This window comes from Chiloscyllium plagiosum, unplaced genomic scaffold (genome assembly GCF_037043375.1).
Source record: "Chiloscyllium plagiosum isolate Xiang-an unplaced genomic scaffold, Cpla_swu_hap1 HiC_scaffold_39, whole genome shotgun sequence".
Taxonomy (NCBI): Eukaryota; Metazoa; Chordata; class Chondrichthyes; order Orectolobiformes; family Hemiscylliidae; genus Chiloscyllium; species Chiloscyllium plagiosum.
This window is the reverse complement of record NW_028270177.1, coordinates 55,405,329-55,431,143: the sequence shown is the minus strand read 5'-3', so window position 1 is coordinate 55,431,143 and position 25,815 is coordinate 55,405,329. Positions and strand designations below refer to the sequence as shown.

The 25,815-nt window shown below is 42.9% G+C and overlaps 1 protein-coding gene across 1 annotated transcript; it reads right to left on the bottom strand.

Moving 5' to 3' along the window:
* Positions 1-8,899: 8,899 nt before the first annotated feature.
* On the bottom strand, positions 8,900-10,645 carry LOC148138702 (uncharacterized). Its single transcript, XM_087981360.1, has 2 exons — positions 10,548-10,645; positions 8,900-9,539 (listed from the first exon to the last, which is right to left on the bottom strand). Exons 1-2 carry the CDS (start codon positions 10,643-10,645, stop codon positions 8,900-8,902), a joined length of 738 nt encoding a protein of 245 aa, XP_087837486.1.
* Between the last annotated feature and the right edge of the window lie 15,170 nt (positions 10,646-25,815).

Here is a 25,815-nt window from a genome sequence, read left to right as displayed (position 1 = left end):
ATGCAGAACTTAGTCGGCATGGACAAGTTGGACTGAAGAGTGCGCTTACATCGTACAACTCTATGATGCTCATCGTACTGCTTACTGCTTTCTTACTGCTTATTCTTACTGCTTAAGCAGATTCTTACTGCTTAAGATTATTATTGCCTAATGTTTGCGGAGTGCGAATGTTATTTATCAATTACCATGCCAAGCTGGATGCTATCATGAAGTTTTGGGACACAAATGTCTTCATTATACAAGGAGTTGCAAACTGTGCTGAACGTGGTGTAATTGTGAGGAAACATCTTCGCTTTGGACATGACAAGTGGAGGGAAGGGTATTGGTGAGGCACCTGCAGAGTTTGGGGCCAAGGACACGACCTTGCAGAATTCGTGCATCAATGTATGACAGCTGAGATTATTGTCATTTTAGTGCCAGAACCATCTTACCTGTAGGCAGTGCAATAATAAAAAGAGTGGTAATCGCATTGACTCCAGTTTCTTCAAGGCTTCCTGTTGTCAGTGTATGTTTATAATTTATACGTTAAGAACGCAGAGATTTTTCTTTTTCAGTTAATCAAAAAAAAAACTGAAAATAGGAACATCTGATTAAGGAATAAATATTTTGTAATTACAAGTTAAACCATCCGGAGTTTGTCGCACTTTAGAGTTTAACACATGGTCATGTTAACTGGTCAGAAGCTGTGGAACAAAAATTGGGGTTGTGTGATGAGGTTGGATATCTGGCAGAATCCGAACGTTTATCATTATCACACGAAAAGAAGACAAATGCTCTCTGCTTGGAAAATTAGATTTATGAGCTCTGCCAGTAACATGAATTATGTCAACGGCCAGCAGAATCTCACGAATATGCTTGAAGTCAAAAATCTTGTTCACGATTTTCTGTATTAATATACAACATTCTTTATTGTATTCTCTTTCTTTTCTGTAATCCTCTCTAATTCAATTATTTATCACAGCCATAATATAGCAAGTGCTTATGACCATTATTTATTGCATCAGATTTTTTTCCTTTTAAATTTAAAATGCTTTTTAATAATATTGCCTTAAAACTAACTGGTGCAACGTCCTTAACAAAGCCTCTTCCTCTCAAGGAGGACACACATCACAAAGTAATGGACAGTGATCACTTCAAACATCAACTGCGCTTAGATTTTGAATAACCGATTCAAACATTGTTAATCAAAATCTTACCAGATGCAGGTGCGAAATAGTGTCAACAGTTGTTAGTCCAGATCCTTCATGTTTAACGTCTCGACAAAGAAATGTAGTAGCCATGATACAGGTTTGCCCTAACCATGCTGGAATGTCAATCAGTCCAAAAGGTTTTTAAAGTAAACATTATGTGTCCATCGGACAAATGAGTGAATTGACATTGCTGTTCTGTTATTTTCACGATATGCGAATGAGTCACATATACGTACCCCCAATAGAACATTTAACTTTGCAAACTTAGGACTAACTATAGACATCAACGATTGATCTAATTTGCATTCAATTGTATTCACAATCTACAATGACAATTTCATCAGTGAACACATCAGAAATTAGAAATGTTTTATGAAAGAAGCATTCCACGTTTACAGTCAAATTATGGTCCTCGACATGAACGTAGTCAGGTATTCACTTGAATTCGGTTCACCACAAACAGTTACATTCTATATTCATAGATACTCCTACGTACACAAAGCCACTGGTGTAAGTTGTTCCACTCCAGTTAGTAACCCACACTCAGTCTAATTTTACTTTGAGAGATGCTCCCAGTAACACTTGGACACTGGAGTTACTTGTTCCTCTTTGAATAGGAACCCACATTCCGAATAATTCTAATTGGAAGATGCAGAGATATGTTCAACATGAACGGTTCCAAGACTTACCAGAAACTCCAACAACAGCAATGATGGTGTAGTAAACGTTTTTGATCAGTTGCCTTGGATGATACATTTTATTGTTTGTGGCACTAACTCTCCCTTGCTGCAGCTATGAATCTGTTGGAATTGGAGCATTATTTCGAATTGGAGGTAGCACAGTTTCAGAGACTTCACTTTATATTGTGTGGAATATCCCTTGGGAAATTATGACGACACTTTCAAAGTTTTAATCATTTTCAACAACCAAATTTTCCCAACAGGTTTACTTTAATGATGTTTTTCACTAAGCCAATTTGAATACCCCAATTTCTAAATTAATTGGATCCACTTGGGTCTCAAATGCGAATTGCAGGTTGTCTTCAAACGACAAGACTTGTTTTATTTCTCTCACAATTAGTCCCACAAATATAATTTTTTTGCACTTCTTTTCACCGAGGACACTTGTTGTTGCTGAGGCTATTCGGTCATTCAATGTCTCTCGTTGTAGAGTTCGTTGAGAGGTGTTCCGTTCAACATGGTTATATTATTGCTTTCCTTTTAATTCACTTTTGCAACTCGTTTGGCAAAATCTATCTGTGAATGAATTCTCTGAATCAGAACCAGAAGTTCATAGTAACCATCACAACAGCTTGAACGTACACTAGTTAATACTTCTTCAAAGCGAAGACAAAAATTAGTTAGGTGCAACTTCTGTGAATTGGCCATGCTAAATTGCCCGTAGTTTTAGGTGAAGTGGTAAATGCATTGGAATGGGTTTAGGCGGGTTGCTCTTCGGAGGGTCGGTGTGGACTTGTTGGGCTGTGGGACCTGTTTCCACACTGTGAATTGTCTAATCTAATCTAAAAACAGAAACTAATTCAGAAAGTTAACTTACAAATCATTGAATGATAACATCATATGAGATAGACTTGACTCATCGATCCATCGTGGTTGTAACTCGAAAATTATATTATAAACTACACGAGTCCCATTTCAAAACTTACTCCATTGTCTTGATTGTCATTCAAGTACTTTTTAAAGATTTTGAAGATTCCCAACTCAACCGACCGTCCTCTGGGTATCATCTTCCCTTTGAACCTCGAGCCTTTCAGCTAAAAAATGGGCCACATTGCTCTTGGGTGTTCAGAGAAGGGGAAAAACTGCTTTAGATTCCCCCAATCCATGCCCCTCATAGTCTTATCCTCTTATTTCTACTCGTAAGATCGCAACTCGACCTTATCCAGAATCTGTCTTCACAACTAAACTGCTACTCTCCCAGCAACATTTTCACGAATGTCTTTGTGCACCCTGTCTAATCCAATCACATCCTTCTTATCGTACAGCGACCAGAACTGCACACAAAACTCCAATTGTGACTGAACCAAAGACCTCCAGAGCACCGGCAGGAAATCCCTGCTGGTAAAGATATCGTTTTCTCTGAACCATTAACCACTTCTGCCACATTGAGGGATCTTTATTTCCTCTGAGCTTCCTCGTATCCCACCACTAATTGAGTACTGTCTTGTCTTGTGCCTCCTGGCAAGAAGCATCATCTCACATTTATCAAAGTTAAATTTCATCTACCACTGACATGCCCAACTGACAAATTTGTCTGTTTCTATCTGTAACCTGAGATTATCTTCTTCACTGCCAATCACGCTGTGAATAGTTGTATCATCAAACTTACTTATCATCCCTAAACTTCCTCTCTGTTTATCCCACCAACCAGCCTCACCACTAACACACAGCACATATACTTCATGTGCATGTAAAGTATGCTAACATGTTTCTACTTATTACCTGACTTACTGTGGATGAGTATTTCCCTCTGCTCCTTCACAGTTCCTTCAAACTCAGCAAAAACACAAACCCGCCTCAATGAGAAGCAAAGAAGATGGTCTCATAATTACTCACAAACAGTTCAAATAAACATAGCTGACAGTTAGAAGTAAGTTTGGAGTGCACATAGCAGGACTTAGTCGTATAAAAGGCCAATATACAATTAATTATGCCAGAAGTTAAAGATGTTAATGTTTATTGGATAGGGGATATAGCAAGTGATATTCAAGACATTTGGGGGATGTGGGAAGCAGAGGTGTTTACGATGTTGACTAAAGCAAGACCACCTAAGTCTGAACTGGACTATGCAGTGATATTTGATGAGTCTCCGGATGAGGTGTTAGAAAGACAGTGGGGCTCCACAAAATTTGAGAAGTGAAGCAATGTTCTTAGAGGAGCAGGAAGTGATCCTGCAAATAGAGAAAAATCCATTCCTGCCAGATTGGTAGAGTGAACCAGGCTCTGCACTGCATGTAGCCTTACTGGTAAATAAGGGATGTCAATCTAAAGATTTAGGCCCTCTGGCCAGGCATGTAGAAACAATTAGGGAATGGTATATGCTCACGACAGGGGTTTGGGAATCCAGGGATGGCAGCTATATTAAAACACTAGCGTGCTGCAACTTGACAGGGAATCCAAAGGAAGCCAAGGTAACATCCCAGCGGAGCATACCAGCGACAGTGGGGGAAGATGATCAGTATGGTAATGAGCAATATACATTACCTGGCAATTTGTTGTCGCAACATGATACAGATGGGGGGAGAAAAAAATCAGCTGCACCAGTGGAAATAAGATTGAAAGCAGTTGCTGGGATAGTAGTGACATTTATGACGAATAAAGATATCTCAAGGGTTGGTATACCGTTGGAAATCAGCTCAGAGAATGGGTTTGCCTTCATTCAAAACGTAGTTAATTTGATGCTGCATTCTTTGAAAATCAAACAGAGGTTTGGATGCGTATATCATCCCCCGTCACAGGGTATGGTGGAAAGAATTCATGGGACATTGACAGCCAAATTAAACAAGATCTGCGCAAGCACCAACCTGAATTGGATTGATGTGCTTCGCTGGCTTTACAATCTAACACTACATGAGATGCTCACACCGCTTGAGATGCTCACAGGTAGACCTGTGCCAGTGCCCAGGTGGAGAGGCCCATACAAAGGGCCTAGCTTGGAGCAGTTAAGCTTAGAACTTCAGCAATATATGCAGCGGCAACCTATGATACATGAAACTATCCACCTGCTGGAAATACAAAGGGAACTGACAGCTGTCAACGAGGAAGGACCGAGTAAGCTCGAGGATTGTGTGTATGTGCGGATTTTTCGAAGATGCTGAAATGAGTCGAGGAGAGAGAGAACTTTCTTAGTGATTAAGGCATCATCTACCGCCATCCAGTTGGAAGGACGACACATATGGTACCGCCATAATCATTGTACTAAACCTCTCTCATCAGCACATATTAACTCTAACACTGAGGTAAGTGGAGTTAAGGCTGAAAAACATGGACGCGGGTAGGGCACACAGGAGGCGAGTACGCCTCCATAGGGTTCTGAACAAGGTACAGGTGAAGTTCTTGGGAATCCTGATCATTCCAAAAATGATACTTATGGAGATGTCGAGAACAGTCCTCCTGGCAGCAAGGAAAGGGGAAGACATGGGGGATGTCCCTGATAACCACCTCTCTGATGCCAGGCCTGCATAATCAGACTTGGCGACCATTAACTTGGCAAACCTGGACAGGTAATACCAGGGTTACTTTGCTGCCAAGCATGGGTACACGCCCGTGACAATCACTGGTATCAATGGGCAAACTACACGGTCGTAGTAATGGCTTGGCAGGACTGCTTCTTGTGTACTAAGTTAACCCCCTCATACTATGTTGTCCATATGCCCTTTAACTTGAGCATCTGTACTGAATGGTGTTTGCAGCACAGTAGCTGACCCCTTTACTCGAATGATTCATCAACTTACAGGCAATCCCCTTGCCCCCTTTTGGTGCCTGCTACTTCAGGCCAGTACATTATATCTGCAGGATGACGTGGGCTAGCAGCAACACCAACGGTGGGGTCGATATAGTAACCCATGGTTGACCAGTAAGACTAATTACATGTTTCCCGAGGCTGCTTTCAGGAAAAGGGAAGGGTTGAGTTTTGAAAGCTTTAAGTGAAATGGCTTCACGCTAGTAGGCTACTTTATGGGTCTTTGTGGGAATACAATTCAAATGGATGTGGACACCACATTTGGGGCTGTTTTAAATTCTCAACGAATCCCACTGACAGATAATTACTGGCTGGGAGGTAAGAAGGCAGGATTGCGCATGACGCTGCCCACTGACAGGAGTGGCAGCTTTGCCCGCGTAATGCTCCGACACGAGGTAGTTATATTGCCACATGCAGCTTGACGCTACGTTACAGTCGCCGAACTAAGCGACGGTATGTCCCTGATCCGACAATTCAGATTGCTAATATAGGACAGCCAAGAGGTATTCCTAACGGGTTTAAGGCCCGCAATGAGATTGCCGCGGACTGGGAAGCTCTTATCTCAATGGATTAATTAAATTTATTACAAAAACAGAGATTTATCAATTAAACTGATGATGCCATTGTGGCCTTCGGAGAACAATTGGATGCTACCACTAAAATTACATGACAAAACAGACAGGCCTTAGATTGGATGCAGGAAGAAAAAGGCGGAGTTTGTGTGATGTTTGGGGAACATTGCTCTACCTTTATACCTAACGGCACTCGCCCTGGGGGATCTTTGACTTAAGCAATGAAAAAACTAAACAATCTAAGAAGGGAGATAAAAATAGAAACAATGCAGGGTTTGGTCATCGGGCTTTTGATTGGCTGAATACTATATTAGGGTCTTGAGGAGCATGGTTTGTCAAGATTGGTCTTACTGTAGGTGCGGTTTTGCTTGTTGTTGTCTTCATCTTTTGTTGTGCGCTACATTTTATTAAGTACTTTTTAGTTCGCGACACTGCACGGCAACTTGTGGTCATTTCAGCTACCACAGAAAAAGCTTACTCCTCTGGTGGAACCCCACTGTTCGATGGTTATGATCTAACAACTGCCACAATGCAAGGAATATGTCCACGTGGGGACGTCGATGATACTTCTGAAGAACATGGTGCGGGTCAAAGATTGTGAGAGACCTTGGGTCTTTTTTCCTGTTCCGGTTATTGGAGGGCAGGTTTTTGGCCCAAGGGACCTCAGGAATGGAGGAAGAACCCTTTAGGTTTCAGACTCCGAAAATTATTTTGTCCATGTTGGGATCTATATATCTGGTATTGGGCACAAGAGACGCTAAGCTTATTGTCTTCTTTCCATGGGTGAGACCAGTAGGTCTCAAAAGGAGGAATATGGAAAATAAAGAACATGATAGCATGGGAAGGGTTAAAGCATGAAGACCACTGGCATCTGTATTTTGTGGAAGACAGGGGCAGGATGGGATAACCATCGTGGAACATTCTTACACCAATTAGCAGAGTAAGGTTCAGGCTGAAAGGTCACTATGGCAAGATGAGATAACACAAATAATAAAGCATGTTCCTGTTAAGTGTTATTATGACAGGATTGGGACTATAAATATTTGGGACATGACATTAAAATAGCTAATTAATAGTTACTAGAGTGAGCTTGAGACAGGAGAATATTGTCACAAATGGAATAGCTAAATATCAATCATGACAGGTAAGTCTGCAATTGAAGATCACTGCAGCAGAGTTAACAATAAATATCTAACGGTGACATGAGAATAACATTAACTAGAATGTACAACTTAGGTGATAATGGGAACTAACACCACTGGTTTATTGTGTACCTTGAGTGAGGTACTTGATTAATGCAGTAGGACATGCTGATCAGCGAGCAGAAACATGATTAAAAAAATATAAAAATCCACGGAGCCTGAGGTCAGTGGACTTTCGAGAATCAGCTTTCTCGGTGTCACGGTTTTTTGTTTGCAAATAAAAGGCCTACTCCTTGAAGAACTCTCTGCGTCACCTGGTGGTTCTCTATATTTTCTCCACAACAGTGTTCAACAAGGTTCCTCTACTGCTAAGCCACAGACTGTGTAGCAAGGTTAGATCACAGTGAATACAGTCTATTCAACCTCTCCCCATACCTCAAACCGTCCTACCCTGGCAGCATCGTTGGAAATCTTTTCTGAACCCTTTCAAATATTGTTGTCAAACATATCAGTTTCAGAAAAGCGTTTGACAAGTTTCCCCACGGTAGGCTATCACAGAAAATACGGAGGCATGGGATTGAGGGTGATCTAGCGGTTTGGATCATTCATTGGCTGGAAGAAGACAGAGGGTGGTGGTTGATGGGAATTGTTACATCCTGGAGTTCAGTTACTAGAGGTGTACTGCAAGGATCTGTTTTGATGCCCCTGCTGTTTATCAGTTTTATAAATGATGTGGATGAGGGTACAGAAGCCTGGGTTAGTACATTTGCGGATGCCATTAACGTTGGTGGAGGTGCGGATAGTGAAAAATGATGCTGTAGGTTACAGTGAGAAATAGATAAGCTGCAGAGCTGGGCTGACAGGTGACAAGTGGAGGTTAATGCGGAAAACTGAGAGGTGATCCACTTTAGAAGGAGTAACAGAAATACAGAGTACTGAGCTAATGGTAAGATTCTTGGTAGTGTGGATTAGCAGAGAGACCTCAGTGTCCATGTTAGAGCCCTGAAACTTTCAACCCACGTTGAAGGGTTGTTAACATGGAAAAGGTGTGTTAGCTTTTATTAATAGAGGTATTTGAGTTTTGGAGCCATGAGGTCATGTTGCAGCTGTAAAAGAACTCTGGTGTGGCCACACTTGGAATACTGCGCACAGTTCTGCTCACTGCATTATTAGAAGGATGTGGAAGCTTTGCAAATGGTGCAGAGGATATTTATCAGGATTGTGCCTGGTACGGAGGGAAGGTCTTATGAAGAAGGCTGATGGACTTAATGCTGTTTTCCTTAGAGAGAAGAAGGTTAAAAGGTGACTTGACAGAGGCACACAAGATGATCAGAGGAATAGATAGGGCAGACAGTGAGAACCGTTTTCCTCAGATGGTAATTGCTCGCATAAGGGGGTATAGTTTAAACTGAGGGGTGATACATATCGGCCAGATATCAGAGATAGATTCTTTAATCAGAGAGTAGTAAGGATATGGAATGCCCTGCCTGCATCAGTAGAGGACTCGCCAATTTTAAGTCTGCTCGATGCAGTATTCCGGTACGGAACATTTTCTACACCTGAATGGGTATTCTACATCACACCTTCTGATATTAAACTCAGTATTCTCCACTGCAGCCAGCTTTTCCCGGATTTCCTGGTGTCGGCTCTGATCTGCATCATGTGCAAATATTTTATTGAAAACAAAATACTTGTGAATGTCTGGTTTAGTCCATATGTCCCGAAATGGGGAACTTTGCAAGGCAAGGATGATCTCACAATACCCCGTGTTACTGAAACAGTGATCTAGACATGGGCTGTAGGTGGTGTAGAGAATGATAAAGCCCACTGGCTGGTTATTGTGCTGGATTGTGTTATTCAGCAGAGTTTGAAAAAGCTGAGCCGCGGTGCGGTTGCCCTTGATCTGGGCGGGGTTCAGCAATTTACTTTCTGGGCAACGACTGCCGCTGTTCTGGAACACAGCGAGGTAATTTCCACCTCGGGAGTTCAGGAAAATGTTCACATCGTAGGTAATGAAAGGATGTATTGGTCTGCCAGGGTTAAAGTCTACACGTCTGTTGGTCTTTCTGCACTGGGAAGCAGGTAATGCCACCAGGAAGGAGAAGTGTTCTCTCCCATAATCGGTCGCCTGGTGCCCAGCTGTTATCCGGAACCTGAAAGAGGTAACGTCAGGGTGTGAGTCAAGGTACAGAGTTTGGGTAATACATTCTCTTTGCAGTGTCAGTAGGCACAGTTTGAGATGAGTTACATGGAACAATGCCCATCATATTAAAGAAAACGTGACAGCCTGCAATTCACATTTCAAGTTCTTGCATGGGAAGGTCAATGTTGAATTGCTTTGTATCCCTGTCCCAGTGTTGTAGTAAATTCTGGGATCAGTGAGATGTTTAAAGAGAGGATCAGAGTAATTGATACAGAGCAGAACAATGTTACTTTATTTTGTACAAATCCTCCTGCAATGAATCAGAGACTCTCACAAGCCTTCTTGATAACTCGCTGTAACTTCATTATAAGTTACTTTGACTGATGCACGACTTGATGCCGCATGATACACGGGATGGTTAGAAATAAATAGAGATGGGGAGAGAGAAAGAGAGAGAGAGAGAATGAGAGCTACAGGTGCAATCAGTGGGAGCTGGAGGGAGGGAGAATCCTGGAAGAATTGTTAACCAGAAAAATGTTTGGGGCATACAGAAATAAACAGAACAAAAGACTTGCAGACTGACAGGAAATGGGAATAATAGCAAAGGCGGCAGAGGGAGACAAAGGGAAACTGAGAGGTGAGTGAGATGATTCCATAAACATTAAAATGTTGCCTGTGTGAGGGATTTGGACTTTCTCTTCAAAGCTCACTCCGATGTATTTCACTCTCTCCTTTACTTCGGGGTCAGCGGGTGCTATCGAAATCACTGTTAGAGATATAACCCCGGAAAATCTGGAAATAGTTTCCTTGGAAGTCCCTTCCTCTGGGAGTAATGAGAGTCCTGGTTAATAGGTTCAGGCTTATTTCCCACAGATACAGAGCACTCCCTATACTTGCCGTGTCCTTGCCATTTATTACCAGCCTGCTCCAGGCAACCAGGCTCTGATTTGACCTCAGATTGAGCACAGCCTCCAGCTTACAGAGATGGCCATGCAAGATCTGTTTCACTGACACTTACTGATTGACAATGTCACTCAAGACACGGTTATCCAGTACAGCCGCATCTGACATGGGGACTGTGAGCAGCACCAACAGGAACAGGCAGAGTGTCCGCATTTTGTCAGCACCCTTTAACCGTACTGTAGGAAAACAACAGAAAAAAATCTGAAAAGGATGAAAAAAACAACTTGTTCAATTCATACTACATTGGCAAGTGCGTGAAAGATATGCAGGGAGACACATGTCGGCAAACAGAAAATGTGTGTCTATCGTCCTCGGTGGTGCTTGCACAAAAACTAAGCAGAAGTTCTGGTTATCTTCCATGGGTACGATTTGCAGGTGAAGATTGGAGTTTATTCTCGGAGTTTTAGGGTATAGCTAACCCATACACTATTACACATGGAAGAGGGGTGGGTGGAGGAGATATGGAGGTACAGCGCTGGACAGTGAGCGAGAGGGTGCGCAGGACAGTGAACGAGAGGGAGCGCGGGAAAGAGAGAGAGAGGGACAGCGCGGGACAGAGAGAGAGAGGGACAGCGCTGGACAGTGAACGAGAGGGAGCGCGGGACAGTAAGAGAGGGGGACAGCGCGGGACACTGAGCGAGAGACAGCGTGGGATAGCAAGTGAGAGAGAAGGGGACAGTGAGAGAGAGTGCGTGACAGAGAGAGACGGGAGTAGGGAGAGGGGGAGACAGTGAGAGAGAGGGGGAGACAGCAAGAGAGAGGGGAAGACAGCAAGACAGGGGAGACAGTGTAAGATAGCGCGAGGGAGGGAGGTAGAGATAGAGAAACAGTGAAAAGGACATATAGAAAGAGAGACAGCGGGAGACAGAGCAAGTGCAGGACAGCAAGAGAGAAAAAGAGACTGAAAGCGAGAGAGAGGGACGAACAGCTAGAAAGGGAGGAAGGGACAGTAAGAGAGGGAGGGTGGGACATCCAATGGGAGAGAGAGATAGAGAGACAACCAGAGAGAAAGAGAGACAGTGAGAGAGAGAGAGGGCGAGAGAGAGAGAGAGAGAGAGACAGAGGGAGAGAGAGACAGCAGGAGAGAAGAACAGACAGTGTGAGTGAGCCAGAGAGAGAGATTGAGAGAAAGAGAGCAATAGCTTTGGGGAAGAGAGTAGTAAAAAAAGAGATAGAGAGACAGAGAGTATGAATGAATGAGTGAGTGAGTGAGTGAGGGAGAAAGTCAGACAGAGAAAGACACAGAGATAGAGAATGGCAGAGACCGGGACCTGGAGAAAGACAGTCATAGAGAGAGATACAGTGGGGTTCAGGGAGCGTCAGTGAAAGAGAGAAAGGTGGGGGAGAGAAAGGGAAAGAGATACAGATAGTGAGAGGTTGATAGATGTAGCCAGACAGAAAGAGACAGTAAAGGAGAGAAAGAATGAGAAATACACGGAGAGAGAGAGATCAGCAGAGAGGGAGACAGTGAGAGAGAGAGACATGGATAGAGACAGTCAGAGAAGTTAAAAAAACAGAAGGAGAGAGAGAAAAAGTGTGTGTGTGTGAGAGAGACTGGCAGAGGCAGGGGGAATGTCTGAGAGTTATTGAGAGAGTGAAAGATAGTGTAAGAGAGAGAGAGACAGCATTAGAGACAAAGCTAGGAAAGGAAGATAGTGAGTGACAGCAAGAGAGAGAGACAGAGAGAGAGAGAAAATGAGAGAGAAAAACACAGAGAACAAGGCAGATGGAGAGACAGAGTGATAATTACAGAGACAGATAAACAGACTGAGTGATGAAAAAAGTGAAAGAACAAGAGAGAGAGTCAGCGTGTGAGAGAGCGAGATAGTGAGAATGACCGAGCAACACAGAGAAGAGAGAGAAGGGGTGAGGGAGATTGTATCAAATGGAGACAGGCAGAGAGAGAGACAGAAAGGATTCACCAACCTGAACCACTGCTTCTCTGAACTAATTACCGACTCTGCCCTTGAGTCCGCAATTGATGTCACTGTCCCTGTTGGCCCACTCCTTCTTTTGATTTGGCCAGACACTTACATATTGCAAAATAACCATCTCGGCCAGACGTACAACAAACATCCAACCACCTCTTGCGTCAACAGGGATTGAACGCAAAATGCAGGAGATAGTTTCGATTGCAGTTGTATATTCCTTTCCTTCTGAAACACTCGATTTCTATAACCTGGTCCCTGGTTCCAAACTCCCCAGAAAGAAATACGTTTATTCATCGTCCAAACATTCAATGGAAATAATCATGTCTGTGTCAGAAGGCAAGTACTTCATCTGCAGAAATAGTTTTATGCTGATCTCTCCACTGGAAGCATAACCTTCCCTCATAAGATCAGCGATAGTGTATACACTTTACTCAAAGGCACAAGCCAGCTGACATCTGGCAAGTGGACAACCTGACAGTGAAGCAATGCCTCCCCACTGCTCCTGATAATGCGACAGTCTGTATACTCTGTAGTCTGGTTAGCTTCCATTTTAATCAAAGATTTTAATGATTTCATCGTTTGTAACAAATTTGAGTTGCAAACATCAGCAAAAGCCTAAAAAGATCTAATCATGGAATTCAGGGGAAGGTAAAGAATGTTGTTAATTAAAGGAAGAGGTGTACAAAGGCGATAGTGGGTGGTGGGGAGCGTTTTCTGGTGCAGTGGTAAAGTACTAAATGTATAAAATATAAATAAACCCCGTGCCTGGAGACTCAGAACAGTTTCTAATTCAGTAAAGGGAGGGACTAACAAAATAATGCATTGTGAGAAAAAACACCATGAAATTAAACTAGTGAGAGATACAAATGTGTTTGCAACAGCTTACTGCACGTAAAGCAATATGTGATCAGGAAAGTCAAATATGTGCCCTCGATTGGCAGCAGAAGAAAAGCTGCAATTGGGACAAAGTAAATAACAAAGAAATAAAGATGATTCTTTGGTCTTTTTCACAGAGACAAAATTTCACTAAGTTTCTCAACAATACAACAGACACAATACCTTCGTCAAATGGTCATTCATGAACAGAAGTAGAACATAGAACATAGAAAAGTACAGCACAGAACAGGCTCTTCAGCCCACGATGTTGTGCTGAGTATTAATCCTAATCTAAAACAAAATAACCTAACCTCCACACCCTTCAATTCACTGCTGTCCATGTGCATATCCAGCAGTCACCTAAATGTCCCTAATAACTCTGCTTTCAACACCACCGCTGGCAACGCATTCCATGCATTCACAACTCTCTGCATAAAGAACCTACCTCTGACATCTCCATTATACTTTCCTCCTAACACCTTAAAAGTATGACCACTAGTACCAGTCCATCCTGCCTCGGGAATAGTATCTGACTATCGACTCTATCCATGCCTCTCCTTATCTTGTATATCTCAATTAGCTCACCTCTCTGCCTCGTCCACTCCAGAGAGAAAAATCCGAGCTTAGTCAATCTCTCTTCGGAAGACAAGCCCTCCAGTCCAGGTGCCATCCTGGTAATCCTTCTTTGTACCCTCGCCAAAGCCTCCGCATCTTTCCTATAATAGTGTGACCAGAACTGGAAACAATATTCCAAGTGTGGTCTCACCAGGGTTTTGTAGAACTGCAGCAAAACTTCGCGGCTTTTAAAGTCGATTCCCATTAATGAAAACCAAAACACCATATGTTTTCTTAACAACCGTATCCACTTAGGTGGAAACTTTGAGGGATTTACCCACTTGAACATCAAGATCCCTCTGTTCCTCCACACTGCCAAGAATCCTTTCTTTAATCCTATATTCAGCATAAAGTTCTACCTTCCAAAATGCATCACTTCGCATTCATCCAGGTTGAACTCCATCTGCCATTTCTTAGCCCAGCTCTGCATCCCGTCAATGTCGTGCTGCAGCCTGCAACAGCTCTCGATACTATCAACGGAACCTCCAACCTTTGTGCCATTGGCAAATGTACTAACCCACCTCTCAACCTCCTCATCCAGGTCATTTATAAAAACTACAAAGAGCAGAGGCCAAGAACAGAGCCCTGGGGGAGCCCACTCACCACTGATCTCCAGGAAGCATATCTTCCATCCACAAAAAACTCTCTACCTTCTGTCAGCCAAACAATTCTGAATCCAGAGAGCCAAATCTCCCTGTATCCCATAGCTCCTGACTTTATGAATGAGCCTACCGTGGGGAACCATATCAAATGCCTTGTAGTACTGGAGAAAATAATATAATCATGGAATTCAGAAGATCAGCATCTGTGAATCGGCAGATTATTGGTTGGCGTGATGGTGCATAATCTTACATATGTTGCTGGTTATCTTTCCCAATTCTGGAAGCATTGGAATCATTCCTGCCGATTCTATGATGTTGGTATGGCATCAACCCCAGTGAAATATCAGAATGAATTGAAAACGATGATGTAATTGGACGCTTAAAAATAAAATGGCCTGATTGGATGGAGTCAACACAAATTTATCAAGACAAACATTGTTTCACAAGCTCGATAGTGCTCCTTCTTTGGAAGAATTAACTGGCAGAATGCAGACAATGTAAGTAGTGAGGGTCTAGTATCCAATATGACAGAGAGCATGTAACTATGGGTAAAAATCTGGTTAGCATTCAGCATAGTTTAATGGCCAGCAAACAAATAATAGGAATACGTAGGCCATTCTCGGGTTAGTTTGTTGTGACCAGAATGTTTCCAAAAGGACCAGCCTTTTCACACCAACCATCCCCAATCAGCATGCATGGTTCGAATTTTGTGACCAAATGTACGATTTACGAGTTAGCTGATGATGTAAAGTGAGAATGCAAGTTTCAAGGTGAGCATAAAAAACCAATACATGATTAATACAACCTAAGTGTGGAGGAATAAAAGTGTGGAAAATGCAAACCAGTAAAGATATTACAGTATAGTGCCAGAAAATAATGTTGTGGTGTTTCAGTGAAGATCTCATTCATTTTTTTGGGGGGGGGGGGGGGGCGGAGGAGGAAGACAGCACGAAATAATGTATTCCTGCTTCTAATTCCTACCTTTTCGGTGTCGGTGCAGTTATCCAACAAGATTATCCCCACAGCTCATCATGAGCTGAGCACGTTGCATCTCACTTCAAGTAAAAGATTCTTGTGGTGCCTTTTCCGTCAGTGCGTCCGGCATGGTCAGCCCTGTATTGTAGAATCAGACATGGTTAAAACTGGGGCAAATACTAGGAAAGGGTGAACATCATTTTGTGTCTCATTGATTTTACTGCATGATTATTTCACTAACAACTGATTAATGCAGACACCGTCATTGTATGCCATTGTAATACAATTATAAACACGAGAGAGCTTTCACAGAATAGTATGAATTGAAAACTAGGATTCCAATTTCGAAGAAATACATAAATCAACAGAAATGTGGAAGCAACGATCTGGTCAAATTGTAAATTTTGGTCTTGAAGCAATGTTTCCGTGGGTTAGTCTCTAAGAATAAGTACTCATTGAAATGCATATGTCATTGGGCTAATTGGGAAGCATTCCACCAATCTAATTTATGAGGGTCCTCTGCAGTTTCGACATTGAAAGCCCATTTCCAATAAATTTGCATTCCTATGGCCCTGCAAATTTATATTCCACATGTACGCATAAAATTAAGTTTTGAAGTCAAAGCAGGATATGATTCTGCTCTGTAAATAAGATGCTTCTGGCGAGAAAAGGTACCCGAGAGATTTGACTTTAACATTTAACAGTGTAAGGTTACACAGGGCCAGAGAAAGTACAATGGATGTCCCTGGATGAACAATTACATACACACGGAGAAAGAAATTACAAGTTGGTGTGTGAGAGCTTCTGCATCAGGGGGTCGTTAACATTTCACATGGTGGGTTCAAAAAACCAAGCAAAAACAAAACACATTTTGCGGACATCATTCTATGCACAAATACCATATACATTTGAATAATAGTTGAACATTTTTGACTAGTTATTAAGGTTAAATCTATGTTGCTCCGACTTTTGAGGGTCTGAAATCCATGTCCATGAAACTTCAAACCATATCATGAGCAAGAAGACTGATATCTCTGCGGAGTTCCTCAGGTTGTCCTAGACCCAGCCAGCTTCAGCTGCTTCATGAATGAACCACCCTCAGAAGCTGGGATGTCCAACGACGATATCACAATGCCCAGCATCATTCCGGATTCCTCAAATCGTGAAGCTGCCCATGTTCGTTTGCAAAAAGATCTGGACAATATCATGGCTTAGATTTAAAAGTCATTTTTAAGATTTACACCAAATAAATATCAGGCAAAATTATCTCCATTATGAAGCAATTTAACCATTGTCCCTTGATATCCAATGGTTTTACCGTCAGTAACACCCTCACTCTCAATATCCCCAATAACCATTCACCAGAAACTCAACATGATTTGGAAGCTGGGGAACTTGGGGAACTAAATAGTGATGCCTTGAAAGCAATCCATATTACAGAGGAGGTGGTGCTGCAGATCTTAACATTAATAAAGGTAGATATATCCTCAGTACATGATCAGGAATCCAGAATACTGTAGAATATTTATTTCCCACCTTTTATTCATGTTAACCTAGTCTCCCTGGTGATCAGATCCAAGTCATCCACACATGTCAATCTGTCTTATTGCAGATGCTTTGCACATTCAAGTAGAGAAAGTATAATTTACATTTTTATTAAACGTTAAACTTGTCCCTTCCTGTTCCTTTCTGCTTATCATCAGCCACATGATCATGTTATTCCAATGTTTCAATCTTTCTCTGTTTTTGGAAATATCCACCTACCTGACCCCTGCTCCTGCCTCACCTCTGTCAGTTTAAACTGCTATCCATAATCATATTCATATGATTTACCAGGACACTGGGCCCAGCACTGTTCTCGTGGAATCCATCACAATGGGATATATCGCTTTTCCTGAATACTGATGCCAGTCCCCCATGAATAAAAAACGCTTTTTCTGACAGTGTTGTTTGATTCTGAAATCTTCTGGCATGCTTTTGGGATCGACCTGTATCCCTACATGTGGAATATATCACTGCTGCTGCCTTTGTCTGCCACTTTCTGTTGCAGCTGCTCTGAGATCCTGGGCCCACAGAATTCTCTGCTCTCAAGTAAAGAGCAGAAAGATGATGTTGCACAGGCCAGGATTGGAGACTGCCATTTTCTAGATCTTCGTGAGACTCAGTACCATTCCATATTTTTAATCCTCTCAACATCAGTTTAATTTATGAATCTGTCTATTTCTGTGTCTCCGGTAGTTGCTTGGAATTCCTGACTTAACAGAATTCCCAACTCCTGTCTCGTCCAACACCACATGGAAAACAATCAACCAGCCAGATGGATGGAGAGTGAGACCTACAGCCTTCAATAAATCCTGCAGGTAATTTCACTTGTGTTGTACAAAGCGGAGATGAATTAGAGGGTTCAAAGTTGGAGGCCCACAAATGTGAAATAGCCAGAGGGTTTATGTGGGAGCACAAAGGTTCCATTGTCATCCTGCCAAGAGAGGCCTGCTTTCACCACTGTTTTACTGAGATTCACGATGATAGCACAGGCCACAGCTGATGACTGGGATTTTCACATGATGTTTTAATGAAGCTCAATTTAAGAGGTGAAAGCAGGCCTCTTAGGAGAGGCTGATAAAAATGTCTGATATCTTTTCATTCTATTCTGTTTTCTGTCTTCAACACAGTATTTATGTCACGTCTTATGATCCTGTGTGTTTCACCTTTCAAACTTTTATAACAGTCCCAATCTCTGTAATCTCCTCCAGCCGTGACTGCTCTCCCTATCTCTGCGACGTGCTCCAGTATCTAAAACATGCCCGATCTTAGCAATCTCATCCTCCAGTCATTGCAGTAGTCTCCAATTGCCTCCAATCTCTGCAAAATCCTACGACCTTCCTCGTGTGTGCAGAGAGTAATACAGTCTCTTGGCTCTTCAGTCCAAACTGGGCCATGCTGACTATGACGCCCACAAAGCTCATTTGAAGTGCCCAAATTTCTCCATATCCCCCTCAACCCTTCCCATCTACGTTCCTTAAAAATGCTTTTTACAAAAATATTGCTATTGTACCCACCTCAACCACGTCCTCTGGCAGCATCGTCCATATACGCACCACTCTCTGCATGACAACGTTACCCCACAGGTCCTTCTTCTCTCTTTCAGCTCTCACCCTAAACCAATGCCCTATGGTTTTCAGTTCGCCATCCCTGGGAAAACAACTCATATGCATTCATCCTATCAATGCCCTTCATGATTTTATAGACCTCCATCAGGTCACCTCTCATTCTCTGACATTCCAAGGAATAACGTCCTATACTGGCCAAACTCTCCCTTTCACTGAGGGCTAATTGTCTTGGCAACATCCTCAGATCTTCTTTGCACTCTTACCAGTCTTCCAAGTCATTAGTACAAATAACAAACGTCAAGCATCCCAGCGCTGAACAATGTGGTACACTGCTGGTCGGAGGCTTTGCGTTACTAAGACAACGCTGCATCAACACCCTTTGCCCCGTATTTGTAAGCCAAGTTTTAATCCAGATAGCCAACTTGTTTTGGATCCCTGGGCCCTTTCGTTTTGTACCAGCTTTCCACGTGGGACCTTGTCAAATGTCTTTCTTATGTCCATGTAAACCACATCCACTGCGCGACCCTAATCAATATATTGAGACATGTTTTGAAAAACTCAAATAAGTTAATCTTCCTCCAGTCCTGTAATCCCTCTTTTATTAATTTGCCTCATTCCTACTCCCCTCCCTGCTTCAGTAAATTGTATAATTCCGAAAATACTTCTCTTCGATATAATCTTATCTTCCTGCAATGCTCCATACGACTGTCAACACTCCCAACCCCGAGGAACCTTTGTGACTTGAACATTTTTCATTCATTACAGCATTCCCCATTCACTGTTGCCTACTCCAGCCTCTAACCCTGTCCCTGCCTCTGCAAGCCCATCTCGGATGTACAAACGTCCCTTTGGCTGCAACCTTCCCCATAGTCCCGACAGAATTCTCGATCTGAATAATGTTTTCATATGTCGACAACCCTCTTGATCGCTGTAAACTCTTCCCATCACTACAGCACTGATTAACTCTGTAACCTCTTCCCAACTCTACAAACTTTGCTCTGTCTGTAACCTCCTCTAGTCCATACATACATCCTATCTCTGGAAGCTTCTTCAGTATCTCAAATATTCTGTTTCAGAACAACATTCTCAAGTCGATACATTCATTTCCATCTCTGTAAACATCTCTTCCCTTCACAAACTTCCCTATCCGTGCATTCACCTTCTGTTCCTACCAACTTCCCATTTACTGGTGGTGTGCCACAAGTATCTGTTTTGGGACCATTGCTGTTTGTCACTTTTATAAATGACTTGGACGCAGGCATCGGTGGATGGGTTAGTAAGTTTGCAGATGACACTGAAGTCAGTGGAGTGGTGGACAGTGTGGAAGAATGTTGCAGTTGCAGGGGGACTTGGATATGATGCCGAAGTGGGCTTAGGAGTTGGAAATGCAGTTCAATGCAGATAATTCCGGGATAGTTCAATGCCGGGGCGGTGAGGGGAGAGAGAGCGAGGGGGCAGGGTGGGGGGAGAGACAGAGATAGAGAGACGGCAAGCGCGTGAGAGAAACAGTGAAAGAGAGCAAGACAGTGATAGAGCGAGCCAGAATGTGTGTGTGTGAGAGAGAAAGAGAGAAAAACGGTGAGAGAGGGATAGAGGAATAGCAATAGATGGTAAAAAGAAATGAAAGAAAGAGAAATACTCAGACAGAGAGAGAGAGAATGGCAAAGGCAGAGACCGAGAGAGATACAGTGGGAGAGGGAGGGACAGTGAAAGCGAAAGGTGCAGAAGAGAGAGGGAAACAGATACAGATAGTGAGCGATAGGTAGAAAGAGATAGTCAAAGAGAAAGAGCCAGTAAAAGAGAAATAAAGGGAGATACATAGAAAGTGTGATAGAGAGACAGTGAGAGAGGGATACTGAGTGAGACAGGGTCAGAGTGGGTAAAAATGCAGGAAGGAGGGATGATAAAGTGAGAAAGAGAGACTGGCAGAGTCAGTGAGAGAGAGAAAAAGGCAGTGTGAGAGAAGCAGTAGTTGAGAGAAAGACAGAAAGCTAGGAGAGAAAAACAGTGAGAGAGAGCAAGATAGAGAAAGAGACACAGAGAGAGTGTGAAAGGGAGAGAGAAACACAGAGAACAAGGCAGAGAGAGAGAGACAGACAGACAGAATGATGATGAAAGAGACAGACAGACAGTGAGTGATATAAAAAGTGACAGAACAACACAGAGTCAGAGTGTGAGACAGCAAGATAGTGAGAATGGCAAAGCAACACAAAGAAAGAGCGAAAAGGGTTGAGGGCCATTGTATCAAATGGAGACAGGCGCAGAGAGAGAAAAGTTTTACCACCTCTTCTCTGAACTAATTACCGACACTGCCCTTGAGTCCACAATTGATGGCACTGTCCCTGTTGGCTCACTCCTTCTTTTGATTTGGCCACACACTTATATATTGCAAAACAACCATCTCGGTCAGACGAACAACAAACATCCAGCCACCTCTTGCATCAACAGGGATCGAACGCAAAAGGCAGAAAGTGGTTTCAAACACATGTTTATATCTCTCACTAGTTTAATTCCATGTTACTTTCTCTCTCAATGCATTATTTTGTTAGTCCCTGCTTTATGGAATTAGAAAATGTTCAGAGTCCCCAGGCCCGGGGTTTAACGTCAGCTTTATATATATTTTATACATTTAGCACATTACCACTCCACCACAAAACGCTCCCCACAACCCGCCATCAGCTTTGTACACCTCTTCCTTTTATTGACAACACTCTTTACCTTCCCCTGTATTCCACGACTGCATCTCTTTCAGACTTTTGCTCACTATTGGAATTCAAATTTGTTACAAATAATGAAATCTTGAAAATTTGCGATTTAAATGGAGGCTAACCAGTCTCCAGCATATACAGACTGTCGCATTATCAGGGGCGGGGGGAGGCAATGCTTCACTGTCAATTGTCCACTTGCCAGATGTCAGCTGGGCTGTGCCTTTGAGTAAAGTGCACAGTATCGCTGATCTGATGAGGGAAGGTTATGCTCCAGTGGAGAGATCAACATAAAAGTATTTCTTCAGATGAAGTACTTGCCTTCTGACAAGTACTTATACAGAGGCATCTTATTTCCATTGAATGTTTGAACAATGAACAAATGTATTGCTTTAGCGCGGTCTGGAACCAGTTACCAGGATTTAGACATCAAATGGGTCAGAAGGAAAGGAATATACAACTGCAATCTAAATTATCTTTTGCACTTGGCGTTCAAACCTGTTGACACAAGAGCTAGCTGGATGTTTGTGGTTCGCCTGGCCAAGGTCATTGTTTTGCAATATATAAATGTCTGGCGAAATCAAAAGAAGGATTGGGCCAACAGGGACAGTGACATCAATTGAGGGCTCAAGGGCAGAGTCGGTAATTAATTCAGAGAAGAGGTGGTTCAGATTGGTGAAACTTTTCTGTCTCTAGCTCTCTGCCTGTCTCCATTTGATACAAAATCCCTCACCCCTTGTCTCTCTTTCTGTGTTGCTCTACCACTCTCACTATCTCGCTCTCACTCTCTCTTGTTCTTTCACTCTTTATATCACTCACTGCCTGTCTGTCTCTGTAATCATCACTGTGTCTGTCTGTCTCTGTGTCTGCCTTTCTCTCTGTGACTTTTCTCTCTCACTTTCACTCTCTCGCTCACACTGTGTCTCTTTCTCTATCTTGTTGTCTCCCACTGTCTTTCTCTCCTAGATCTCTGTCTCTCTAATAGTGTCTCTCTCATACTGTATTTCTCTCTCTCTCTAACTGACTCTGCCAGTCTCTCACTCCTTCTGCTTTTTTTAACCTGCTCTGACTCTGTCTCGCTCAGTGTTTCTCTCTCTTTCTGTTTCACTGACTCTCTATCAATCTCTATGTATCTCTCTTTCTTTCTCTCTTTCACGCTCATTGTCTCTGACTACATCTTTCAATCCATATCTCACTATCTGTATCTCTTTCACTCTCTCAACCCCCCAACCTTTGTCTTTCAATGTCCCTCCCTCTCCCACTTTCCCTCCCTCTCCCACTGTCTCTCTCCAGGTCTATGCTTTTGCCATTCGTTCTCACTCTGTCTTTCTCTGTCACACTTTCTCTCTCACTCACTCATTGATTCTCTCTTTCTTTCTATCTTTCTCTGAGTCTTTCTCTTTCTTTCATTTCTCTCTCCCTCTATTACTGTTCCTCTCTCAGTCTCACACACACTGTCTTGCTCTCTTTCGCTGTTTCTCTCATGCTCGCGATCTCTCTCTCTCTCTCTCTCTCGCCCCCCCACCCCGCCCCCTTAAGCTCTCTTCCCTCACCACCCCGGCATTGAACTACCTCGGAATTATCTGCATTGAACTGTATTTTCCAACTCCTAAGCCCACTTCGGCAGTTTATCCAAGTCCCCCTGCAACATTCATCCACACTGTCCACCACTCCACTGACTTTAGTGTCATCTGCAAACTTACTAACCCATCCACCTTTGCCTGCGTCCAAGTCATTTATAAAATTGGCAAACAGCAGTGGTCCCAAAACAGATTCTTGTGGCACACCACTGGTAACTGGGAAGTTTGTAGGAACTGAAGGTGAATACACGGATAGGGAAGTTGGTATTGGCAGAGGTGTTTACAGAGATAGGAATGATTGTATTGACTCGATAAAGGTATTCTGAAACAGAACATTTGAGAGACTGCAAAAGCTTCCAGGGGTAGGATGTGTGAATGGACTAGAGGAGGTTACAGACACAGCAAAGTTTGTAGAGTTGGGAAGAGGTTACAAGAGATAATCAGTGCTGTCGAGATGGGAAGTTTACAGTGATCAAGAGGGTTGTCGAGGCATGACACCATTATTCAGATAACAGCTTTGTAGGGACTGAGGGGAAGGTGGCAGCCAAAGGGAGGTTTGTACAAGCTAGATGCGGTTGAGAGAGACAGGGACAGTTTTAGAGGCTGGTGCAGTTAACAGTGAACGGGGAAATATGTAATGAATGACATATGTTCGAGTCATAAAGGTTTCTCAGGATGGTAAGAGTTTACAGTCATATGGAGCATTGCAAGAACAGAGGTTCATATCGACGAGAAGTATTTTAGGAATTATACAATTTACTGAGGCAGGGAGTGTAGTTGGAAGGAGGCAAAGTGAAAAAGATGGATGACAGGACTGGAGGAAGATTAATTTAATTCAGTTTTTGAAAACATATCGCAACATATTGATTAGGGTAGTGCAGTTGATGTGGTTGACATGAACTTAAGTCAGGCATTTGACAAGGTCCCACATGGAAAGTTGGTACAAAATATTAAGGGCACAGGGATCCAAAACAAGTTGGCAAACTGGATTCGAACTTGGCTCACAAATATGAGACAAAGGATGTTGGTGCAGCGTTGTCTTAGTAACGCAGTCTCTGACCAGCATTGTGCCACATTGTTCAGAGATGGGATGCTTGCTACTTGCTGTTTATATGAATGACTTGGAAGACTGGTAAGAATGCAAAGAAGGTTTGAGGATGGTGTCAGGACAGGTAGGCCTGAGGTATAGGGAGGAATTGGTAAGTATAGGACTTTATCCCTTGAAAATTCAGAGAATGAGGGGCGACCTTACTGAGGTGTATAAAATCATGAGGGGTACAGATAGGATGAATGCATATAGTTGTTTTCCAAGGGATGGGGAACTGAAAGCTAGAGGGCATTGGTTTAAGGTGGGAGGGGAAAGGTTTTCGATGAACCTGAGGGGTAACTTTGTCACACAGACAGCGATGCGTATATGGACTGGGCTGCCAGAGGCAATGGTTGAGGCGGGTACCACAGTAATATTTTTGGAAAATATATTTTTATACGTGCATGGAATGGGAAGAGTTGAGAGGGATACGGAAGAATTGTGGGCACTTAGAATAAGCTTTGAGCGCGTCATAGTCAGCATGGCCTATTTTAGACTGAAGGGCCTGTTTCCACGCTATATTACTCTCTGACTCTGTGTGATTGCAGAAGGTGGAATTAGCAAATTTGCAGAAGACACAAAAATCGGTGATGCTGTTGATAGTGAGGAGGTTAGTCCCAGTCTGATACTGGTCAGTTGGTAAATTGGGCAGGGCATTGGCAAATGGAAATTAAGGACATACACAATGAATGCTCAATTCCTGTGGAGTACTAAGGGGTTGTGGCGTCCAGGTCTATAGATCCATGAAGCGGGTCAGTGCAGGAAGACAGTTTGACAAAGCTGGCGTCTGGGAGGCTTGTCTTCATTATCAAGTGCCGATCGTGTGGTGCTGGAAAAGCACATCAGGTCAGAAAGCATCCGAGGAGCAGGAGAGTCGACGTTTCGAGCATGAGCACTATGTCAGGAATGAATGAGTAAGGAAGTTTTCTTCAAAAATTGGTGAGACAACATCGGGTGTACTGTGCCCAGATCTGTTTGCCTCACTGTCAGAAAATCATGATTGTATTGGAGAGAGTGAAAAAGAGATTCATTGGGATGTGACCTTTGATGAAAGGTTTCAGTTATGAGGGGTGACTGACAGGCTGAGATTCTTTTGCTGGCGTAGAGGAGGCTGAGAGAGGGATCTGATTGATGTTTCCAAACCTATGAGACCTACAGACAGAGTAGATCATGAGAATCTCTTCCCCATTGGATACTGTCATACACAAGAAGGCATAAGATTAAGGTGAGGAGCAGGTAGGTTGGAGGAGTTTTTGAGAAGTACTTTTTTCACTCAGAGGATAGTAGATAGATGGAACGTGTTGCCTGAGAGGGTGGTGAAGGCAGACACGCTTACAGCATTAAAGAAGCATCTGGATGCGTAATTAAAATGCCAGAATTAAGCAGCTTATGCACCAAGTGCAGGAAATGAGGTAAGTGTAGTTTGCTGCTGATTGTCTGCAGATACATCATGGGTTGAAGGACCTGTTTCTATGCAGTATGGCAATTAGATACAACGGTACAGACTGGATAAGGTGACAGAGTTCACAAAGGTTGCAGGAACAGGAGGAGGAAGCAGACATAGTATGTAGCGTAGAAAGAGGTTTATAAATTAGTGTTTATTGGAAGGAAGGAAGAAGGTTACAACAATAGGAAGGTTGCAGGCGATTACAGAGATAGGGATGGTTGTCAAGACTGGATGAGGTTCATGACATGGAGGGCTGTAGACAATGGAGGACTGAAGGAGGTGACAAATAGACAGCTGTAGGGACTGGAGGTGATTACAGCAATTAAGAGAACGTTCCAGGAACATGGATAGTTTTTGAGGCTGCAGGAGATTACAGCGTGAGGAAGGCTAGTCAT